This window comes from Thunnus thynnus, chromosome 2 (assembly GCF_963924715.1).
Source record: "Thunnus thynnus chromosome 2, fThuThy2.1, whole genome shotgun sequence".
NCBI lineage: Eukaryota > Metazoa > Chordata > Actinopteri > Scombriformes > Scombridae > Thunnus > Thunnus thynnus.
In genome coordinates this window covers 31,017,022-31,039,874 of record NC_089518.1, presented here as the reverse complement: position 1 = coordinate 31,039,874, position 22,853 = coordinate 31,017,022, and the positions used below count along the sequence as shown (strand labels likewise).

Genomic DNA, 22,853 nt, shown 5'->3' with positions numbered 1-22,853 from the left:
TTCCTCTGGTGGACTCGGGGACATTCATTTCTTTTTAATCAATTGCGACTTTAAAAATGTTGTGAGAATAAATTATGTTGACAGAAAGTTTAGCTAAATTGAATACTTGTTGGTAGTGCATGTGTTGGAGTGAGGATATGGGCCACAGTGGCCAAAATAATCAATTACATTTATTGATTCAGCTGTTAACACAACATTATCATATTATGGCCCTTATAAAGTTGATATGGTGAACATACTAGCAAACAGTTGACTCTTAACACATCCAGCACATACAGAGCAACATCAGCAATCACTTGGAGTCATGTTTCTGGTAACCTGACAAATGTAAGTCTGATTTTTATTTTCCTTCTAGCTCTGTTTTGGTCTCCACATACTACTGATGGAAATATCTGGCTCTTTAGTTGCTAAACGCTCCGCTATCTTCACCAGCTAGTCACTAACTTTGTCCGTCTGCCATTTGGTGCTGGACAGGTAGTGTACAGTGTGGTTTATCAGAGCTTTTTTTTTGCTGTAAACACTTTGTTGTTGTCAGAAATGAGTTTGATGAGAGTGAGAGACCAAAACAATGACCTAGAAGAAGTTAAAGAGTTCTGATGAGCTGCAAGGAACTCAAGAGTTAAGTGGTAATTCATTGGATTTAAAACAAAACATTAAAGTCGCTGGCCAAAAACCTGGAACAATGAACTGAAAGATGTTACAAAACTCAGTAGAGCTGAGGGGAACTGCAGGGTCAGCTTATAATTCTCTGTGAGTTCATCACTACAAGGCACGTCTCTCACATTAAACATTATCATTTGACCAGTTGTTGATATAAATATATTGATTAGACCAGCTTTAATAAAGGAGCTGAATATTTTTAGCACTGTGCATACACTCCCTGAGACTTTTTTTAATCAGTTGGTTTGGTTTGGTGGAGCTCACATTGTTCTGTAGGTGAGGTTTTGGCGGTCACAATCCTCTGGCCTTTACACTACATGCTGCAAATGATCAGAGCTCTGTGGGAGGAGTGAGATTTGGAGTCATTCATCAGCTGTCAGAGAGCTGGCACAGCTCACCGTAGAATAACAAGGGACTCCCCTCACTGTAGTCACTCTGCACACATTTTCAGTGTTCACAGTTTCAAGCTTGTAGGCCCCAGCCCGCAAAAGTAAAGGGTGCATGAAACACAAACACATGCGGGTACTTCAGTTTACTATCCATCACTGTGTCACTTGACCAGAAGCTAGCATTAATCTTGAAAGTGGTAAATACATGCCGTGCCACTAGACATCAGAGTAAAGTGTTTTTGTCCAAAGCATATCACCTCTGTACTGTAATGCACTTTCTGCTTTATCACACACTCCTGCCTAATATGGTGAATGACCATCTTGTCAAAACAAATACTGAAGGAGTCCTGGTTGTACTCGAGGTTGTAGATCCTTTCCAGTGCCCCTCCGTTTCCTGTCCCACCTTCTCCTCTTCTCTCCCGGTTGATCAGAGTGCAAGCGCGCCACCACCAGCCACCTCTCGTTGACACAGTTCGACTCTGCTCCTCACCCAGAGCTGCTAGGATCAACACAGCGGCAGGATATTGCAGTCGGCATCAAACTAAACACACAGTGCGTCCTGGACAAGTAATCTCCACATTGAGCCTATTTGAAGTGACAGTTTACACACTTGAACTCAGAGCTGGCCTGTTTGGGAGGAGGTTGGGTGGGCGATGGAGGGGTATACGTGCACTGACCTAAAGGGTTTTCTGTGATTAGGAGCCCCATTCACCTCTGATTGCTCCGGGTCACTGCAGGTGAGTGCAAGTGGTCGGAAGGAAGTAATTTTCCTTCTGGAGCTGGTTACCTGATTGGGTAAGTAGCTGATCTCTGACACTGACCCAAGTCCTCGAACATATCTGAAGCTGAGGCAAAGAGCTGGATCCTGATCAGAGGCGAGACCACGGCAAGATTAAATCACATAGGGAAATAACAAATGTGCTCTGCTCCTGAAATTGAACCTTGTATGTATTATTTTCATATTTTCGTTGTTATACAGAATGCTGTGCAATTAACAGGAACCTATTTGAACTATCATACTTGTTGTTATACATATGTTCTACTTCTTTCTCTGCCTTCTGTCCTCACTTATTGTTTTATGGCTGAATCTAAATAAAAAGACGTCTTAGGTATCTGTCAGGCAGGTAAACATGTCTGTCCACTCCAACAGGACAACAAATAATGTGTAACTTAATCAATCTGATCAAGGAAATCTCTCTTTTCACTTCAAGGAGGAGGTCAAAGGTTAAATTCATCAAAGCGATATAAAAGGAGATTAGAGGTCAGATTCAGCAGCATATTAGAGATCTTGACTCTGGTAGAGTTTCAGCACCTTGCAGATGGATAATGAACTTTTCAGTTTGAAAACCTTAAAGGGCACATATCATGTTTTTTTGTGATTTTCAGTTATTTTTATACTGTTATGATGTTGGATATATGTTAAACATGGTTAAAGTTACCCACTTCAACTTAAGATGAACGTATGTAGAAATGTTCCCAGACAGTCAAAGCCCAGGGGTTCAGTCTGCAGTGAACGCTTACCTCTACTTCCTCCTCGTGATGACATCAGATCGTTTGCACATGCCCACAAACAGCCGTCTGTTCCACAGCCTTTTTGTTACTAAGGCTGTTCATGTTATCCACTCGTATATTTCGGATCGGATTCAGGCTCGGACATGTACAGATGGATTTGAGGAGTATCTATTTCGAGTATAGAACGAGAAAGAGAGGTGAAATCTGAGATGCAGCTTCAGGAAGCTAACCAATCAGAACAGATTTGGCTCATCAGAAGAGGGGCCTTAACGAGACAGGAGCTAAAACGGCCTTTTTGAGACAGAGGCTGAACTGAGGGGCTACATAAAGGCCCAGTATAAGATAAATAATTTTGAATTATAAATAATGCAAAAATAGTCCAGTAAAGCCTCAAAACATAAATATAGACCTGTAAATATGCATGATATGTCCTCTTTAACAATGATAATTCATTCATTATTTACAAAAAATCACATTCTGAAAGTTATCCGTCTTCTTTTGTGCACAGTGAAAAACTAGGAGCAGCATTTGTAGGAGCTGATCTCCAATTTCAAGTGTGTACTAATCCCTTGTAAGCTTGTGCTGGAAGAAGTGTTCTTTGCTCATTGGTTTTCCGCACAAACCAGTGTCAGTCTGGGATCATCCTGAGCCATCTGTATTGCTGGGTGTTGTCTCTTCTGGTGGTAAAACAAGATGCAATTGAGGATACACTTAATTTTGCTGCGCTCAGTGGCCACTCGAGGGGTTTATACTTTTACCCAGCAAAGGAAAAACATCAGCTCTCTTTCCTCCCTCCTTTAGTAGAATTGATCAGCTGCTTCCTGGCTGTAAATAAAGAGGCATACTGTAATCCACTTGATAAATATCAAGCAGAATACGGCAATCAGCCGAAAGCAATTTGCATGTCTGTGCTCAAGCCAGCGGCTCGTGATTTTCTCTCCTGTCATCTATCATAGACCACACGCTCCGGCCAAAATACACAATACCCCCAAATTGCTGTCATATGGAGTGCAAGCCCTGAAAAAAAGCCCTTCATTTTTCCTTGTCTGTACTTCAAATAAACTTGTATTTGTGAAATAACTGGTGAGAGGTTTTTTTTTTTTCTCTCCTATGCAACATTTCAGAGAGAGGGATGGTGTAATGTGCCATTTCCTTTGTTTGTTGAAAGCTTGGCTGCAGGACTGTAATCTAGATGGGTTTGATCTCAGAGTGGATGCAGCCTGTTGAATGTCGCTGGATGCAGCGCTGGATGGTGAGTCTTCAAATGTCAAACTGATTCTGCACCAAACTCCCAAAGGCAAACATTCACTGTCTCAGTTTTTCTTGTGTTATTCATGTGCTTCCTTTACATCCCCGGCAGCTACTCCCTCTAATTCTCACGCAGACATCATTAACAGGATTTAAACGAACATTTGGGGGACACTTTTATTCAAAGTCCTGTTCCCAAACAGACTGTACTCAGATCCAACTCTTATCTCGAACATCTAACAATATTCACGTTACAGAAACAAACTAAGACTGCCATGTTGCGTTTAGGCCTCTCTCAGTAGGCCTCTCAACATTTTCCTCCAGCCAGTATTTCAAGCAGAGCATCCATCATCCCTGTTACGTGGCTTTGTGCTGGTTCTCTGTAACATGCAACCATTGAAAGAAGGCGCTATGAATCATTGCTGTTGCACTTTTTTTTTTTTCTGCACCTCACTCGAAAGAATTACAGAAAACTGAGAGTTGGAGAAAATCACGAACAGCATGACATCGACCTCTACAGAAGGTGAGAGTTGTTCATTTTTAATTCTGTTATCTCTAAATCATGTCTTTGTTTATTTATTCATTTATCTAACAGGGACAATACAGATAAACACTGTTAGCCTACATACAGTAACAAGAAGTGATGTAACAGATGTAATGTGTACAGACTTTGTCCCTGGTTAGGCTCTTAAATTCAGGTTAAATCAACTAAGCAAACAAGTAGATTAAACTGATTCAGGATGAAAACAACAAAACAGATAAAAACAGTCAAGTCTACATGTGTATATGTGTGAGTATATTGTACATGATTGTAAGCACATAGGCACAAGAAGTGTTAAATGTATATCTACACTAATGTGACAAGCGGATCCTTTTAAAAGCCATTCAAGTTCACATCTTTGTTGTTGTTAAAGCTATTTCACTTGTTTTCATTTCACTAACCTAAATTTTAATTATATTCAAACACACATTATCATGTGTAATTTCCACAAGCTCATTTGGTTTTAGCATGGCCACCAACCGCCGTGATGAGGTTACACTTCAAATTAAAGATCCCCTTCAGACATGTTTTTTACGAAAAATAAAAATACTCAAACAAAGAAACATCAATTACATTGTAAAACAATCTTTAAAATGACATCTACTCCTTCTCCCTCATTAAAAATCACACAGCACAGAGAAACATTCGACTTTAAGCAGATGATTGTGAAAATAAACTCTGCACAAACATCATTCTGCACAGTGAACATCGAACTGAAGGAACAAGAAGCAAAATAGATTTTTGAGTGGGCATTTTAAGGAGGATCTTGGCTATTCAACTTGATTTCAGAAGATAAATGTCACTTTTTGTAGTTTTCCCAGAACTTTGTGTTTTCATATTTGTGGATACAATGAAATTGCAGAAAAGACAAATTATGTTTCATTTATTGTAATGCATCACATTCTACCGCAATAAATATGTGGTACAAGCATGAAAATTACTTATGATCAGTTATTGTACCAACGTAATTAATAATCTTAAGAAAAAACATTGATTATGTCATGATAACAAGGTTACTAAGTCTTAAAGCTCCTGAAAACATGGTTTCAAATCTTACATATGAATTTATCTGTTTGTGGCTAAATAAGCAACAAGAAAAGTTAAAGTTTGAAAAAGATATGTATTAAAATCACTCAATAACTCAGCTAATCTGCATCATCAGGACTTAATTGACAGTGGTCTTGCAGCAAACAACCCCACAAACTGATTGGCACAACACAGTATGTTATATCATTGTTGTAAAAGCAGTGAAAAGAGCAAATACAAAACAGCATAGACAAACTTCCCTCAGGTTAAATAACCAAAACAAGTTTAAACCTGGAAAAAAAAACATATTGATGTTGGATTCCACCATTCAGAGTAAGGAGATGATTTAGAAAAACGGGTTTAATGATGAGAAAACAGAGTCTGACGTTTCAAGATAACAAGATAATTCATGTGTCATTTTGAGAGACAGGAGTAAAATTAACATTTGCCACCACAGCGGCTCTTGGCTGTTGTACTACGCATAGAAAAAGCTCCAGTAATGTAGCATCAGTAGTGATGACTGACAGCCAAAACCAGCTGAGAACATATTTTGATTAAGAGATGCCAAAAAGTGTCAAAGTCCTTGTGCACAACCTGATGCTGGAACCATTAAAAAAAAAACAGTGTGAGTGTGATTTTGCTCTTTTATTGATTGATTTTCGTATTTATACAAAGAAGTCAATCTTACACAGATTCAACTTTCCAAAAGCAAGAAAAAATTGTTTGCTTCTGGCAAAAAAAAGTCAAGCCAAGTGATTTTTTTGCGTCTCAACTTCACATGATTCTCCACGTTAATCCACTTAAAATGAACAGCAGTAGCTTTTAATAGCGAGGATTTTAAGTTTTTAGGCATGACTTTAACCCATACACTTGGTGAGTGAAGGCCAGTATGTTACACAATCATTGTTATTCAGTTATGACAAAAGGACCCCACCTTAAACCTGCTTGTTTTCCAACATTCAATACCGTAAATAAGGTTTTGCCCTCATGTGAACCCCTCTGCACCTCCACAGCCAGCGGACGACGCACGTCATACATTGTCGACATACCAGCCATCAAACTGTCCACTGGGGCCCATTGGATGAGTCTAATAGCTTTAGCATGTGCTACAGTTTGTTTTTATTGTGGCAATGTGCTGCTTTCTTATTGTTAGTGTGGAACTCAAGACAGCTGCGCGTAAAGGAAGGGCAAGGCTGCAGGACAGAGCGGCCACGCACACACATTTATGGTAGCAATGCTGTGACTTTCACACATCCACAGAGCCACACAGGATGCAGCAGGTGACCCATCCTCAGCTATTACCATTGTCAAAAGGTTGCTGCACAATTCATGTCGCCAGATCTTCAAGGAGGAAATTCTGTTGGGGTGAGGTACAGGAAAATACGAGCAAGAAGTCACACAATTGAAAGTCTGTTGGATAATGCACTTTTTCCACAAATCAAAAGTGCTGTTAATTTTTCATGTACCATTATTACTGTGAAAAAAACTCATCAGTGTTTTATTCATAGTGAAAATAAAATAAGTTAATCTAGTATTTTAAAGCAAGGATTCAGGAGTCTCAACTAAAATTAGACTCATAGCTCACACTATTGTAGTTTTATTAATAACCACATACGATGGTATTTCCTCTCTCATTGTCAGTTTGTAAAAAATGGCAGTAAGTTCAGTCAGAGACATGTGGACGAGCTGACCATTTATAGTAAATAGTTATCCAGTTAGATGTGGCGGAAAAGGCTCTGCCCTTTGAGGAAGCTCTCAAAGAATCAGCGGCAGCAAGGATTCTGCTCAGAGAACTAATCCCCCGTAAATAAACATGCATGAACATTAAATCTTAGTGAAATAAACAATACAAAAAATATAAGGAGGCAGTTAGGGTGGTGTCAGGTTATAATGTCTGCACTGTACACCTGCACGAATGTGATTGGACATTACTAGTCAGCTGCCACACAGTTGTTTAATGAGCCAAATGATTGCCATGCATCAATGAAACAGCTGATGCAAGCACAACCTCAGTGCTCTGCCTGATTTAACACCATGTTTCTGTAAAGCGGATGCCTGTCCTAGAAGTCCAAGGGCTCAAAAACGTATTCTTATACTTATCCAACTGGTTTTGAGCCAATTTAACTGAATGTTTGTTTTGGAATATCAAAAATAAACCACTAAAGCCCACTATCAACAGACATGATAAAGTGGATCTTGTTTTGTTGGGTTACCTAACAGGGACTGGGTTGCTCATTGTAAATCCAACACTAAGTTTGTGTGTAAAATCTTTCTTAAGTTCTTAGTGAGGACAAACTAAATAGTTTCAAAGTAGTGATTTACTAAATCAGGTTGCACCATTAAAACTTAAGAAATGTCTTATCTAGTAGCTAAACATTGTAGTAATGTGTCAAATAAGAAGAAACTGTAACTGTAAATCCTTTGTGAATATATGACTTTGTTTTATTTATACTCAATCTGCCTGGAGGAACGTGTGTTGAAGAATTAATAGTGTTCACCCAGTTTACAGTAAGAGTGAAATTTCCAGTTATGCTAAGCTAACCAACATTATTTGATCATTTAGTCTTACGTTATTGCCATAACATTTTGTAATGTGAGGTATATTGCATTTTTTTCTGTAAAATGTAATGTCAGGTCAGACATGTCCACCATATTCCATATTACCTCTTTTACTCTTCAATCTAAAGGGGTCAGATGTTAGCAAGCTAGCATTGGCTTGGTTCATTCAGCTAGCTTACTCAACAAGTACACCTGGCAGTTTGTCTGTATAAATATATAGTGACAACAAATCTCTGCGTAAGAACTAGTTTGTGTGGTGCCACCAGTTTTAATTTACTGATGTACATCTCCACTTAGTAAACATTTTTGTTATAATGAGGTTTACAACCAGGTCGACTGACCTTTAAATCCATGTTAAAAAATTTTATATTCTCCACCTTGTTTACATCTTTACCTATTTGTTTTGTTGTTGTTGTTGTTTTTAATGTTTTTAATTTCCTTTCAAATAAAATTTTAATTTACATGTATGTAAATTTATGTATTTGTCTCCTTGCACTTTAAATTGCTGTTTGTGTATGAAATATGCTCTACAAATAAACTTGAGGGTCATTGTGTCAAAACCTGTTAAGACCTAAATGACACCTTACCTACTGTCTTATTGACCTTATTTCAGCTGATATTGTGCATAATTTTGCATATTCCTAAATTTATGGGTTTAATCATATTAACCCTGGAGTTAATTAGTATAGTTAATTAGTTAGTATTCCAGCATGGACAGACTGTACACACTGGACATAGAGAGGGGAAAACAGGACGTTAATAGTGGTCCAGCTACAAAATGTTTGCCCTGGGGCTCCTGAGCAGGTAAATCATGCCATGTCTCCAACTAAAGTAAATGTTAACCTAAAACTACAATGTTTTTTAAGTGTGAGGTTTTCGGCTTGTTGTGTCATATGTGGTTTAAACACAGGTTTTGACAGCATAAAATTCTGGGAAAATGCTAAAATGGTCTGAAGAGCATCAGTGTCAGTTTCAATCAAAACCCCTTGTGCCTGAGCTAATCTGCAACCACACTGGTCACAAACCCGTCAAACTGGTCAAAACTGGCCAAAAACCTTCACTCTCGCACATCATCACTAAAGAGTGATGATAATGGAGGTGAAATAACACTCTTTCCTCCGTTAAGCCCTCCTTCATCTTGACCAGGCCTCTTCCAGTTTGACCCTGCTCCATCTGGCAATTACAGTTAATGCACAGAGCCGCTGAAGTGCATTATACTGACAATACAAGAGGCTGAGACAATGAAATTCTGCTGTTACAGGTAGAAGCCCAAATGCCTTTTAAAATGATCAATAAAAAATTAAAGTGTCATTGATTTCATGAAAACCTTTACTTTGAGTCGTTTTATTCTCTCTGTAGGTGGTGAAAGCTCAGTGATTACAGAGAAAGAAATCTGTGGCCTCTGTGTAACGACCTCCACACAAAGGAAAAGATTCTTCACATTGTCACTGTAAAATCTCTAAAATGTCAACATATCAGAAGACTAAATCTCTTCATTTGACTTTAAAACATCAAAAACAATAACACTATGATTGGAATAAAGATAATTTGACAATGAGATATAGCAAAATGAAGCTTTAAAGGAGTCATAATGTCTACATTTAGATTCTATTTTATTGTATGTGTTGGTTGGTTGGTTGTTGGTTGGTTGGTTGGTTGTGTTGTTTGGTTGGTTAGTTGTTTGTTTGTTTGGTTGGTTGGTTGTTGGTTGGTTGGTTGATTGGCTGGTTGGTTGGTTGGTTGCTTGGTTGCTTGGTTGTGGCTGGTCATTTGGTCGGTTGGTCCGTTTTGGTTGGTTGCTTGGTTGTGCTTTGTTTGTTTACAACTGTGTACAACTGATATCCTCCATGTATAGTTATTTATTTAGTTAGTTAGTTAGTTAGTTAGTTAGTTAGTTAGTTAGTTAGTTAGTTAGTTAGTTTATGTTATGTGGTACCACTTTATTCTACATCCCCCTATTCAGTATTTATAACCAGTATATCAACTATTAATAAATGGTTTCTAACACACTATAATGCAGTTAGAAGCAGATATAAGGATATTTTAGTGTTAATTATCTTCTTGTGACTTACATAACTTTTCCTATGAAGATATATATAATATTATTACAACTGTGTTTTAGTATATTGTCATTTAGTTTGTTAATATACACTTGGCATCTTTGGCCCCAATAACAGCTCTATATGCATTTTAGGCTTATTTTTTTTATTAAAGGTATCTTCATGAAGTTACTTGTATTTTGTTGGTCCAAATACACTTTGTTAGTAGCAGTAATGGAGAAAAGTGAGATTTGATTTTACAATATTTAATTGTCAAGGAAGTAATTATATTTTTCAAACTAAGTCTAGTCAATTTTATAGAGCATATAGAGAAGGTCTGCACCGTACTCTTTAATTTACCAAACATTCCCCCATGAGCAAGCACTTGGCAGCAGTAGCAAGGAAAAACTCCCTTTTAACGGGAGGAAACCTCAAGCAGAACTGGACTCTGGGTGGGCGGCCATCTGCCTCGACCGGTTGTGATGAAGGAGGGGAAGAGAGCAGGAGGAAATAGAGCATATACAGCACAATGCAAGTTCCACATAGAGATGTATAGTAATAATAATAATAAGAAGAAGGCTAATAATAATAATTTTAGCAGTGGGTGTTGAGCAGGATCATGGGGGCAGCTGATGGCTTGTAATCACAGATCCAGATTATACAGCTCCAGAGGCAGAAATACCTGCAGAAAGAAACAGGAGGAGAGAGGAGAGAAAGCACAAAACTGCAGGAGAGAGAAGATGTCGAGTTAGTAACATGCATTAATGGGACATGAATGTGTACAGATGGAAAGGGAGAGAAGGAGAGCTCAGTGCATCATGGGAAGTCCCCATGCAGTCTAGGCCTATAACAGCATAACTAGGGTCTGGTCCAAGACAAACCTGGGTCATCTCTAACTAAGAGCTTTATCAAAAAGGAAAGTTTTAAATCTACTCTTCAATGCAGAGACTGTTAAACAAAAATAACAGGTTGTGAATAAGCAGCATTTTACTTCTTGGTAAATAATATAATTAAGTTGGGGAAATTCGCAATTTTTAAGTTGACTTGTAAAATTAAGTTGTAGTAATACAAATAGTTGATTCAAAGTAATCAAATCATTAAACAATATTTGAGTTGATCAAAAGCAATTGAAGTAATTTATTTAAGTTGGTCCAGCAAATCTTTTGTTGATAAACCAGATTAATGTGTAATATCCATTTTTGAGCCAAGTAGAGAAATTATTGAACATGATTTGAGAGTTATTAAGAATACATAAAGGGTTTTCATTTGCATCAGAAATGCATCAGCATACTTGCGTTTTGTAACTATATTTTAAATGTGAACGTTTCAAGTTGTAGCAACAAGGTTTATCTCATATGAGCCTAAATTACACTTCTATTTCATGTCACATTTCTTTTTCTTTTCAGAGTAAAAAAGACTGAAGGCTCCCATATTGAGCCTTTGAATTCAAAATTAGCTAAACTGAAGGGAACTTGATGAACAGTAGGAAATCCCTAAAGGAATTCTATATGATGGATAATTAGCATTTTATAGTGTCATCATCACCTAACTCTGCAATCAGCAGTGCTGCAGTGGTGAAGTTATTTCCATAAAGTGGTCGAAAAACTCTGGCCTCCAATGTGCAACCACTATTTTCAGAAAAAAATGATGAATTTGTGGGTGTTTCCAGATGTTTTAGATAATTTCTTCGGTAAATTCATGCCCTAAATATTCCTGCTAGCCTTCAAAAAGGAGGTTAAACCCGGGTCTGCTGGTCCAGCGGGCAGCATCACATCCTGTCTGACTGAACTGGGTGTAAACTTTTCAGTCGAGGCGGGGAGAAACCACAGCGGACCTTCAGTACTGGGAGGGACACTGGTGCCACTGGTTTGATTCCCAGTCAAGTTAATGAAGTTGGATTATTTTTTGCGTGGAAGCGGGGGAAAAACATCTTTCTGTTTCTGAGAGGGAAGTCTATAAAGAGCCATGATCCACGGAAATATTTGGATATTTTGCCTGTGATGTTCTGGAAAAACGAAAATTCACTCGAGGGAGAAACTTTTATTGGACGATGTTTTCGGCGCTTTTGGGAGGTTTTCCAAGTATGAAGTGTATGTTTTTTTAATTCCCACATAAGCCAGCTCTTCTTAGTATATTGCCTCCAATATTTATATCGAAGCTGGTCATTAACATAATCTTGCATTTCTGTTAATTTCGTCGAGATGAAGGACAACACGGACTCCGGATTGCCACCCAAACGCAGATTTTTTGGCAGCTTATGAATGCAGCTGTAATCACCCAGGGGAGCCTCAAGTACTTAAATGGGTCCATCATGAAAAAGAGACAATCAAGCTCCTTTATGCCTCAAGATCAGCTGCAGTTTCTGCACATTGTCTGTTATGAATAGACCGATCTCCAATTGAGCCTCTTCACTTTGAAGATTTTTTCGATTTTCGATTATACAGCTATTGAAATTAGGATGCGACGCTTTTTTTTCTCTCTTAGCTTGGTGGCTCGGTTGCCTTTTCTTGATTGACAGATGAAATTGACACTCGGGTTGCCTCTTATCAAGCGAAGCATTTCAATCCACCGCTAATTGCAGATATAGTCCCATCCTTTCTTTTCACCGCGTTTGATTGCATGGGAATATAGCCTCCTATTGCGCACAAGAGGAATGATCGATCATATATAGTTTTTTTTCCTTCTAATTGCATCAAAATTTCTTTTGTTGCCAGGGTTTAAATGCAGGAGAAACTGTTATTCGTTGTTTTGGACCGGATATAGTGTGGGTTGGGGCAGAGATGCGTAATGCGCAGAGCAAGCTCCATCTTCTCTCCAAATAGGCAGCGTTCAAGACCCGAAAATGGTGAGTCACAAACATCTGGACGAGTTTGCTGTGAAACCTTTTGATTTCTTTGTGTTTCTATCCGTGTAAGGTTTCATTGACTCCTCGTATTGCTTCTCTTCTTAAACTTTTTGCCTGCGGGGGAAAATCTCCGCGGGGCTCTGATGAATTGGCAGATGCAGGTTTAATCAGGACTGTGTCTGTAGGCTGTGTGTGTGTGTGTGCGTTAATGATCTGGGATGAAATGGAGAATAAAGACACCAGTTTATCCACTTCTAATTTGCTGAATAGAGTTTACATGATGCTGCATGTTAGGCTGGAATGAATCTTTATGATAACATTTTCAAATGAAGCTTTAAATGATGGATTATAGGCTAGTGGCACATACGTGGATGTATGAACATTTAAATTGTAGTAAATGTACAGATTATAGTGCTGTGGAGGAAAAAAATCGTTTCTTAAAATGCTATCAAATCATTTTTAGTGAAAATGTAGGCTAGTGTTTTGTTTTCCGGATTACATGTTAGGATTGCAATATTGCACGGACTTCTATTTTCATTACGTCTTTTTCTTAATACCATAAAATGATGAAACTCCGTGGATGTTCTCACGGTATTAAACCGACTTTTCTAAAACAGTCTAAGTCGGAGGTGAAGAAGGAGTCCGGGGAGTCCAGCCCGTCGGAGGCCGCCTGTCTCTGCTCTCCTCCGGCGGCCAAGAACCAGTGCGCCAGCTGCGGCATGGAGATCCATGACCGGTACCTGCTGAAGGTGAGAAACGACCAGAAATAATAAACATTTAACCCAGAAAGAGAGAAGGAGATGGAAGAATTAACATCCTTCAGCTCCATCAATTCATCAGAACCAAAAGCTTCGCGTTTATCTTTGTTTTTAAGCTCCACAATGTTTGTACTTGGTGATAACTTTTTGCAATCGAGTGACATTTTCTTTGACTATTCAACTGATCTGCAGGCTGCATTATTCTGCCTTCTTTATTCTCTTTTTTTCCAACAAATTATTTTAGGCCTGTTCATCTTTTTTTTGGCTTTTCTCCTTCACATTAAGGAAAATAATATTTAAGACTCGTTGTTAAATATCTAAATTAGATGATGGACAGTTTATTTTCCTTCCAGTGTCGTATCAATGCATTGATGGCATGTATTATCCTGTAATGTGAGTGTGATTGTGTTTCCAATCTGCGCAGGTCAACAACTTGAACTGGCACTTGGGATGTTTGGAGTGTTCAGTCTGCAGAGCGTCTCTGCACCAACACAGCAGCTGCTACGTCAAAAACAAAGAAATCTACTGCAAACTGGATTATTTCAGGTAAGATTACATTCGGTGTTTTTATTCTTACCCTGCCGTAAATGTGTTTACTTATTATGTTATAAAAATGAACATTTCTGAAAGTTAAAACCATTTATTTTTTACTTTTGGATAATCAAACTGAATTATCTGTTTTAATTCTGTTGAGTCTCCGCGTTAAATAAATATAAAACAGATGGAATAGCTTTAAATTTAATGTGTTTATTTTTCTAGTAGGTCTGAATTGATAATTAATTGATATCTTTTGAATGAGGTTCGGTTCAAGTTTGTGGATTACCGAAATTAAATTAAATAGGCTAATTCGGCAATTGAATTTTATTCAAATGTGTATTTTCAAAGTTTATTTTATTTTAGGTTTTTTTTTTTTTTTTTGGTCGATTTTGTCTCTTCTGAAAAATGAATAACAGCAAATAGACTGTTAACGTAAAATGTATGATTAATGCTGATCGATTGGAGGTCAATTCATTTAACTGCAGATGTATTCAGATGCATTTGAAGAGTGTTTAAGAAGCAAAGAAATAAACGAATAAAAGTCTAAACAGAGAAAAAAACAGACAAATGAAAAGTCCGACCTTGTCCAGTATATATTCATTTTCCCGAAGTACAACTGCGTCTGCGCAGCCCAAAATACTAAAGATATTTTTTGTTTTTTTAATCTCCCATCACATTACCGTAAAATTCCCGTAAATGTATGAACTAATGATTTTGCTGAATTATTTGAAGAGGAAACGATCCTTCTTAAATCGGCTTAATTTTTTAAAAAGGTTATAAAGAAGCAGAAAAATCTGCATATAAATAATATTCAATGTTTTTATAAAGCAAAATTGTCTGTAGACATGCGAGATGATATTTTTAATGCTTTTCTATCTTGTTCTTGAAAAAAAAACACAAAAAATCTCAGAAAAGAAGGAGACGTTTGTACTTAATAGTCTAGACTTTATCTTAAAATTTGGCTCAAGATCTTCAATGACTTGTACACCCAAACTGAAGGAGAAAAAAAATTATTACTGGAATATTATTCTGTTCTGGTGATAAATTATTGAACATAATTTGGTTTATTTTTGTGGGTGTTTTTACAGCTGATTAATTGTTGCTCTCCAAGGTCAACTTTGGACTCAAGTACAACACGATTTGGCTTCCCAATTTAGAGAATCATTATTTTCTGAGCAAGAAATCTGCTCTGTACACTGAGAAACTGATCTACAAGATCTTCTCAGCACTAAACCACCAACAAAACTATGTTAATTTAGCTACATCAGATCCATGAACACAAACCTCCAGTGAACAAGGCTGGGGGGCCCCGGACCACCAGGGGCCCCAGAGGCTCCTGGTTTTCTGCATGTTTGCGGGTTTTGATGGTTTGATTAATTGCTAATTCGTTAGGAAATATGTCTTCTTTATATCATCCATCATTATAACAAATAGTGAGTTTTGTGGTCTTGGAAACGGAAACAATCTCACCTCAAGGTCCATTTAGCTGTTCTGGAGCTTTCTATCATATCATAAAATCCTCCTCAGCAAAGTTTGACCAGTTGTGACGCAATTGTGGAAAGTTTCCGAGTTCACTCTTGAGTTTGGAAACAGCTGTTGACAAAAAAAAAAAAAAAATCTCATCACTAAAACATTTAATTATTTTAATTTGCATGTATTTTGTGCTCACATGGTGCATATTTCTAAATAAATTAATCAAATAACCACAAACTAACTGGCACAAAGAAACTTGGGGACTGGTATTGTTCCAGTACTGGTTTTTCTCTGGGTTTTTGTGCATATAATGAAGCTGTTATGTGTAGTTGAGGGTGTGCACTGTAAGAAGTTGAAGGCATCAATAATGGCCCAACATTAAGTTTTTGCCTCGAGGCCTCAGTGAGTAAAAGAACAATAAACTCAGATACCTCCAATCTAAATCTCCGCCTGTTTCCTTCCTCCTCACAGTAGGTTCGGCACTAAGTGCGCCCAGTGTGGCCGTCAGGTGTACGCCAGCGACTGGGTGAGACGGGCCCGGGGCAGCGTGTATCACCTGGCCTGTTTCGCCTGTTTCTCCTGTAAGAGGCAGCTGTCCACCGGGGAGGAGTTCGGCCTGGTGGAGGGCAGGGTGCTCTGCCGCAGCCACTACGACATCATGCTGGACAACCTCCGCAGGGCCGCTGAAAATGGTAACGCTTGTTATCAAAAAAACGTACTCTGATGATCCAACAACACAAATCTGCAGGAGTCAGAGTCTCAGAAACAGATGGAACAAAATATTCTGGAAACTCTTGATCACTTGAGCTCAAATGTTTCCAGCGTTCCCCTTTTTTTTTTTCCACACTGGTTGACGACATCACATACGTGTATCGGTCTGTTCTGTATGTGTTCATGTGGTTTGTTACACTCAACTGTTGATTGAAATATTAAAATCCAAACCCTCACTTTTATTGCTGCATCATTAAATCCTAGATAACATGTGACTTATTCTCAACATGAAATACCAATATTTGATCTTTGTTAACACCTCGAATCTAAAAACGTTCGAGCAGTTGTTGTCCAAACAACATGAGATGGACGCAGGTGGCCACAACATGTGTTTGGTTTAGCAGGAAAAAGAAGAGAAATCTAATGAAGTAATCACACTAAGAAGACTAAAAATTAGAAAGAGGGAGGTGAAAAGGAACATTTCATCTACTAATATCATCAACTCATTAGAGAAACCTCCAGTTTATCATGTTACAGCTCAAAAAATCACGACACATGTGTCCACAAACTAAAAATGCAGGTTAAAATTGTACCCAGTTTGGGTCAATATAGCACCAACACAATACTGGGTTAAAAAGCCACTCAAGCGAGGTACAGGGCTGCGAGGAGTTGTTTATGTTGTTTTATAACACAAGTTATGGTGTTATTTTGTATAATTTTTTTAGTTTTATTTACTCAAACTTAAGTTTGTTAAAATCTTAATCACAGTTTGTTATTGATTGTTTATAACTTGTGTATCCTTTGACTGTAACATTGTTTTGTACAAGAAACAAGACATTTGTGACAGTTTTTAGCTAAAGCTTGTCGTGTGTACCCAACCCAACGTTGTATTGGTGCTATATCGACCCAAAATCAGTGATTTTTAGTGTGCATCACGTTAAATAGATCCAAAAATCCATGTTCAAATTGTTATTTCCCACACTTTTCTCACTGATAGCACTCTGGATGTAGGCCATAATGGTATAAATACTTTGGACTGTGCGGTTGTTGGATAGAAAACATTTTAATCCTGTTACATGAGTTGTTTGGACAAATCTTCAGCTTTATAACAGACTTTTTGGAGCTGTAACAAGATGAAATTGTTGTGTGTAACTTCATAATATAATGACAAGAGGGAAACCCGCTCTGATTCCTCTTCAGGCACAGGACTGACTCTGGAAGGAGCGCTGCCCTCGGATCAGGACTGCCAACCCAAACCAGCCAAGAGGGCGCGGACATCGTTCACCGCAGAGCAACTGCAGGTAGATTCTGCTCTGACGTGTGTGTGTGTGTGTGTTTAGTTACACTCTAAACTCTCTGTGTGTCACGTTCATGACTGAAGGCAGTCTGTCCTCGCAGGTGATGCAGACGCAGTTCGCTCAGGACAACAACCCTGACGCCCAAACTCTGCAGAAACTGGCAGAAATGACAGGACTGAGCAGGCGAGTCATACAGGTAGGCAACGATAACATAACATAACATAACATAACATAACATAACATAACATAACATAACATAACATAACATAACATGGGAAAGAGGTTGTGAGATGATAAACAGGATAAGAAAGAAACAAGCTTTCTCTAATATGTGCTATACTGGAGCCTCTTCAGGTCTCTAAAAATAGTCAAATTAAACATTTGGTTCACATTTGAAACACAAGTGGTGATGATGGAAATGATCACAGCTCACATGCAGCCTTGGATGAGGCGTCGTAAATAAACGTTGCTTTGTTTTAAGGGGTCACGAGCCAAAAAACTTAGGAAACAACTGACATAAATAATGTTTCACATTAGGTTTTCTCTGGTTTCTGGTGCGTATTTGAAGACTGATACTGATGCCAGTATCTCTGGATTAAACCATTTTTGTTGACGTGCAAATCCTAAATCCACCTAAATCTAGATAATCTCCTCAATAATTAAATTCACAGAAGAATCTCATTTAGACTGATAATTCTCAAACTTTTTATTTCTCTTAAAATTAAGTGTTGTCTACTTGTGAGTCCACATCACAGGTAGAAGCAAAGGGTGTTTTTAACTATTGTTTGGTTTGTAAGATATTTAGAGACATGAAAAGGTGAAAATATCCAGTATTTCAAAAGAAAAAAGAAAAATGTGAAAAAAACAAACTTTTTCTTTCTTTCTTACGCTTTTAATCATCTTGTGACCCCTCAGATTGAGAGAGCGGCGCACTTTTAGACCATTTTAAAGGCTCTGAAACAAGAGTAGCGTACTTTAGAGTCAGGCACATGTAAGGTTTTACACTTTGACCCCATTGATTGGATGAGTAACATCCTCCCACAGCACACTGAAATATCTCTCTTACACGAACAAACAAACAATTAAATCAGGTCCGGCGAGAGGAACATCAACCCAACCCAGATCCTGACTTTCACAATATCGTCGAACATATTCTGCGCAGCTTGCTGCACGTTCTCAACATCTGCCACATTTTCCCAGGTGTGGTTTCAGAACTGCCGCGCACGACACAAAAAGCAGCCGCCTCTCAACAGCTTCTCACAGAGCGCCCCGCTGTCCAGGATGCCCCCGTCGCTGCCAGATGATATTCACTACTCACCGTTCAGCAGCCCAGACCGACCACATCTACTGGCTCTGCACGGATACCTGGAGAGTGAGTCTTTATGTTGCCTCTGTTTTTTTTTTCAACAAAGACAACTGTCATACATTTAAATTATATTTTTGAAAAACCAGCTTCCTTACAGTATTTTTAGTTGTCTATTTCCCACCATTTTAACTGTGTGTCTTCATAATCAGCTGTGTGTTTGTAGAGATTCAAGATTCAAAGGTTTTATTTGTCACATTTAGTAATATGCAGGTGGCATATTTGAAGCTAGACATGGAAATATTAAAAAAATCTAAATTCAAAGATAAAACATAATAAATATGTGCAATATAAGTATTACAATGAAGTGTAAAGTGTATATTGACCTGCTGTGTAGGTTCGGCTGTGCAGTTTTTCAGAATATAAAATGTAAAATGTACATTGTCACAGTTGTAAAGCAAACTCTACAAAAAAAATCACTTTACATGCTCAAGTGCAAATATGCAAATGTTTAAAGTAGGACTGCAACTACTGGTTATTTTAATTATCCATTAAGGGATTCTTTTCTCAATTAATCAATTAGTTGTTTGATCTATAAAATGTCAGAAAATGGTGAAAAATGTTGATCACTGTTTCCCAAAGCCCGAGGTGACATCTTCAAATGTCTTATTTTGTCCACAACTCCAAAGATATTCAATTCATCTCTCAAAGAAGACTAAAGAAACCAGAAAATATTCACAATTGAGAAGCTGGAAGCAGTGAATTTGGACATTAATTTAATAGTTGGCAACTAATCCATTAATCGACTAATCATTGCAGCTATTAAAGGATTCAAGTCAAGTGAGTTTTATTTGTGTAACCCAATATCACAAATCACAAATTTGCCTCAGAGGGCTTTACAATCTGTACAGCAATACAACATCCCTCGATTCAAATAAGGAAAAACTCTCCCAAAAAAACTCTTTAATGGAAAAAAAAAAACTGAAGAAACCTGAGGAAGAGCAGCAGAGGAGGAGGATCCTTCTTCCAGGACAGACAGATGTGCAATAGATGTGTACAGAACAGACTAAAATAGCAAAATTACAAAATTACAGCATGGGAATACAGAATGGCAAAATTACAAATAGATTATCAACATATCTGAATATGTCGGGGATCAGATGATCTTTGCACACAATAAATCAGTTTCTAGAGTGTTTCTGTGGTTTAAGTCATTGTTTAGATGCTTAAAGAGTCTTCATCCCTCATCTTAAACCTTCTGTGGTTCCCCCAAATTTATGTTGTCTCTCTGGTCTTCACTGTGCAGGTCATCCCTTCTCAGTTCTTACGGCCCCGGGCCATTTGACCCATCCATCCATCTCTTTACCACAACTTCCCATCAGCCGCTGACCTCCTGCATGAAAATCTCCATCGTCACCACTCTGATATTGTGAAAACCGAAAAAATTTTGGGACACACTGTCAGTAATCTGCTCTGCTTGGGAGTCTAATCCTCGGGTGGCTGGACCTGCGATCCAACAATCTGTTTTCAATCCGCGGGATTCTACGTTGTGAAACTGCTGAGCTAAACTTGTCTTTTAAAGACAGCAGACTGTGGAGAAACGTCGCCTCCATGCCAACGAGGGAGATGTTTTTTGTGATGCAGAGAAGAAGACCACTTTCATTTTATTTTCCTCTTTTGATGGGACACAAAACATTGCATCAGGTCAGGATTTTTTCCTTTTGTTTACCCACTAATACAAGGTATTTTAATTGCTGCAATATGAGCTTTCAAAAAAAAAGAAGAAAACAAGGAATGTGTTAGCAGTATTACAGTAAAACCTCAGCATTTTTTTTGTAATGGTGATGAGCACATTTGCAGCTTTATTGTTGTTTGTTGTTGTATTGTTGTCAGAAAATGGAAACTCTTATTTATTCAGAACAAAACTTCACAAAAAGCACTTTTAAATGTGTCTTGAAATGGAACAATTCAGTGATTGTACATTGTAAATACTGCTACGGTTTAATAAAATGTATCAGATCTGTTATGAAAATGAATCATTCAGGATCGGGTTGATTCATTCGAGCAGCGAGAGCAGGAAGGAGAGTGTGTGTGTGTGTGTGTGTGTGTGTGTGTGTGTGTGTGTGTGAGTGTGTGTGTTTGTGTGTGTGTGTGGCAGAAAATGTCAGGACAAACCAACATTTTCCAAGACACAGAAATGTGAGTCTGCATTATATCAGGCCACTATTTTAACACCTGCAGCTACTAAATCTAAAGGTCGCCTGTCGAGAGGCCAAGTACCTGCTGTAACCTGTTATTGAGAGCAATAACCTGCACATCATCTCCAATTTACATGCTGTACTTAACAGGAAATGTGATCAATCCTGCTGTGACAACGATTACAGACGTCTTAACCCAAAGCGTCGCCATTGATTGGGCAGTTTGTTGGCTTCCAAGAGGCCTTTTAACACAAATTATCTGCAGTTGTTACATTGATTGACGGCACTTAAGCTGCTGTGATGGGAAGAGTGAATGAGAGACTTTGAGTTAAAGGATATCGTTATATCTGGATTTCCTAAACTGGATCAATGTGCCGTTTCATTGTAGCACTGAAGTAAATTCTCTGAGCGAGCCACACCCACGCACTTCTACTTTCACAATCCTGTTTACATTTCTAATACTGACACTCAGAGAGTGACGGCAGAGCTCCACTGAGTCACACTTTCTGAGGAAGATTTTTCCTAGTTTAAAAAAATCTGATAAAAATAAATCAGCTGTTTGTTTGTTTTTTTGCTCAAGAGCCATTTAATTAGTTTATTAAAGAATTGTGACATTTTACAGTTAAAAACAAACCTGTCAGTGCTCTAGTGGTGCACAAACTGTTTCTAGATTTCAAATATATGTTGTTGAAGTTTCTCATTACCTCTGGCATATTCGCCAATACCGATACATCTGCAATAAGCTAAATATCAGATAAACTAACATCAATAATAACCTGCAGAACATGTTTGTGATTTGTTTTTTGTGTTTTTTTAACCACTTTGCAAAATTTAAAACACTTTCTTGCTGTAACTAATCCCATATGTATCAGAGAGAAATTATATCACACAAAAAAAAGCTGCTCTTGAGTTATAAATCGTACCTGAAAGCTGATCTCAGGACGGTGCTAATAAGAGAAGTTAAACTAATAATCCTACAAAGAGAGTGGTGTCAATCTTCTCGTCTAGAATGTTAAATGTATTTCCCAAAATGTTGAATTCCTCCTTTAAAAGGACTTAAAGAGGGAAAAAATCCCTGACTGTTTAGTTTGCTGTTTATTTTGCCAAATGTTTGATTAGTTTTAAATGGTTTTCCTCATCAAATTAAAACCTCCTTTTACAATAAAGGGGAACACAAACATCTAAATTGAACAAAAATGCAGAAACAGTGGGATCACGTCTGCGTTAATACAGTTTCAAGTGACAGCAGGTTTGCTTGCGGAGGAGCAGGAATGTCAGAAACACAACAGTTTGACCGAGCGTTGCCTTCACACAGACTACACAACCACAGCAGATACAAACATACACACAATGATTCCCTTATACCGCTCTGAGATTTAATTAAAGATGGCCAAACGTTGACTGGGCCAGGTGTGTGTGAGGATCTTTGTCTGCATCATTGTCTGATTTTTTTTTGTGTGTGGGATAAAGGTAAGAGAGCACCATTTAAGATATCAGACGACATAAAACATAAGACTGATATTTCCTAAATGTATCCTTTAAATTAAACTTTCTTCTCATCAATCACGCTCAATCAATTCAATCCTAGAGGAAACCTGAAAACGATGCTCCTCCTTGTGAAATCTTAGAACAAAAGCTGTCTTCACGCTGAGCAGAGAGATGATTATCAGGCTGACACAGTGTGGGCCACCTGCCAGTACTACACTGTAAAAACTCACATTTCTTCCCCATTAAAGTCCCTCTCAGAAACCACCGC

General features: G+C 38.1%; 1 protein-coding gene across 4 annotated transcripts; it reads left to right on the top strand.

Moving 5' to 3' along the window:
* The first annotated feature begins 11,764 nt into the window (after positions 1-11,764).
* lhx6b (LIM homeobox 6b) lies at positions 11,765-20,935 on the top strand. Of its 4 annotated transcripts, none has more exons than XM_067616159.1 (9): positions 11,768-12,055; positions 12,689-12,819; positions 13,437-13,568; positions 14,002-14,123; positions 16,059-16,279; positions 17,499-17,599; positions 17,697-17,792; positions 18,797-18,968; positions 20,206-20,935. In XM_067616159.1, the coding sequence occupies exons 2-9, from the start codon at positions 12,817-12,819 to the stop codon at positions 20,286-20,288; spliced, it is 930 nt and encodes a 309-aa protein (XP_067472260.1). In that variant the 5' UTR covers positions 11,768-12,055; positions 12,689-12,816; the 3' UTR covers positions 20,289-20,935. The 4 variants fall into 4 exon arrangements, with proteins under 4 accessions (XP_067472267.1, XP_067472260.1, XP_067472251.1 ...); XM_067616150.1 differs by having other exon boundaries at positions 11,768-12,064; XM_067616166.1 differs by having other exon boundaries at positions 11,765-12,819; positions 16,062-16,279.
* The last annotated feature ends 1,918 nt before the right edge of the window (positions 20,936-22,853 follow it).

Bases quoted from the DNA above. Each gene is read 5' to 3' on its own strand.
- lhx6b (XM_067616159.1), top strand. The intron at 14,124-16,058 runs GTAAGATTACAT...TCCTCCTCACAG, and splicing joins TGCAAACTGGATTATTTCAG to TAGGTTCGGCACTAAGTGCG. The intron at 17,600-17,696 runs GTAGATTCTGCT...CTGTCCTCGCAG, and splicing joins TCACCGCAGAGCAACTGCAG to GTGATGCAGACGCAGTTCGC.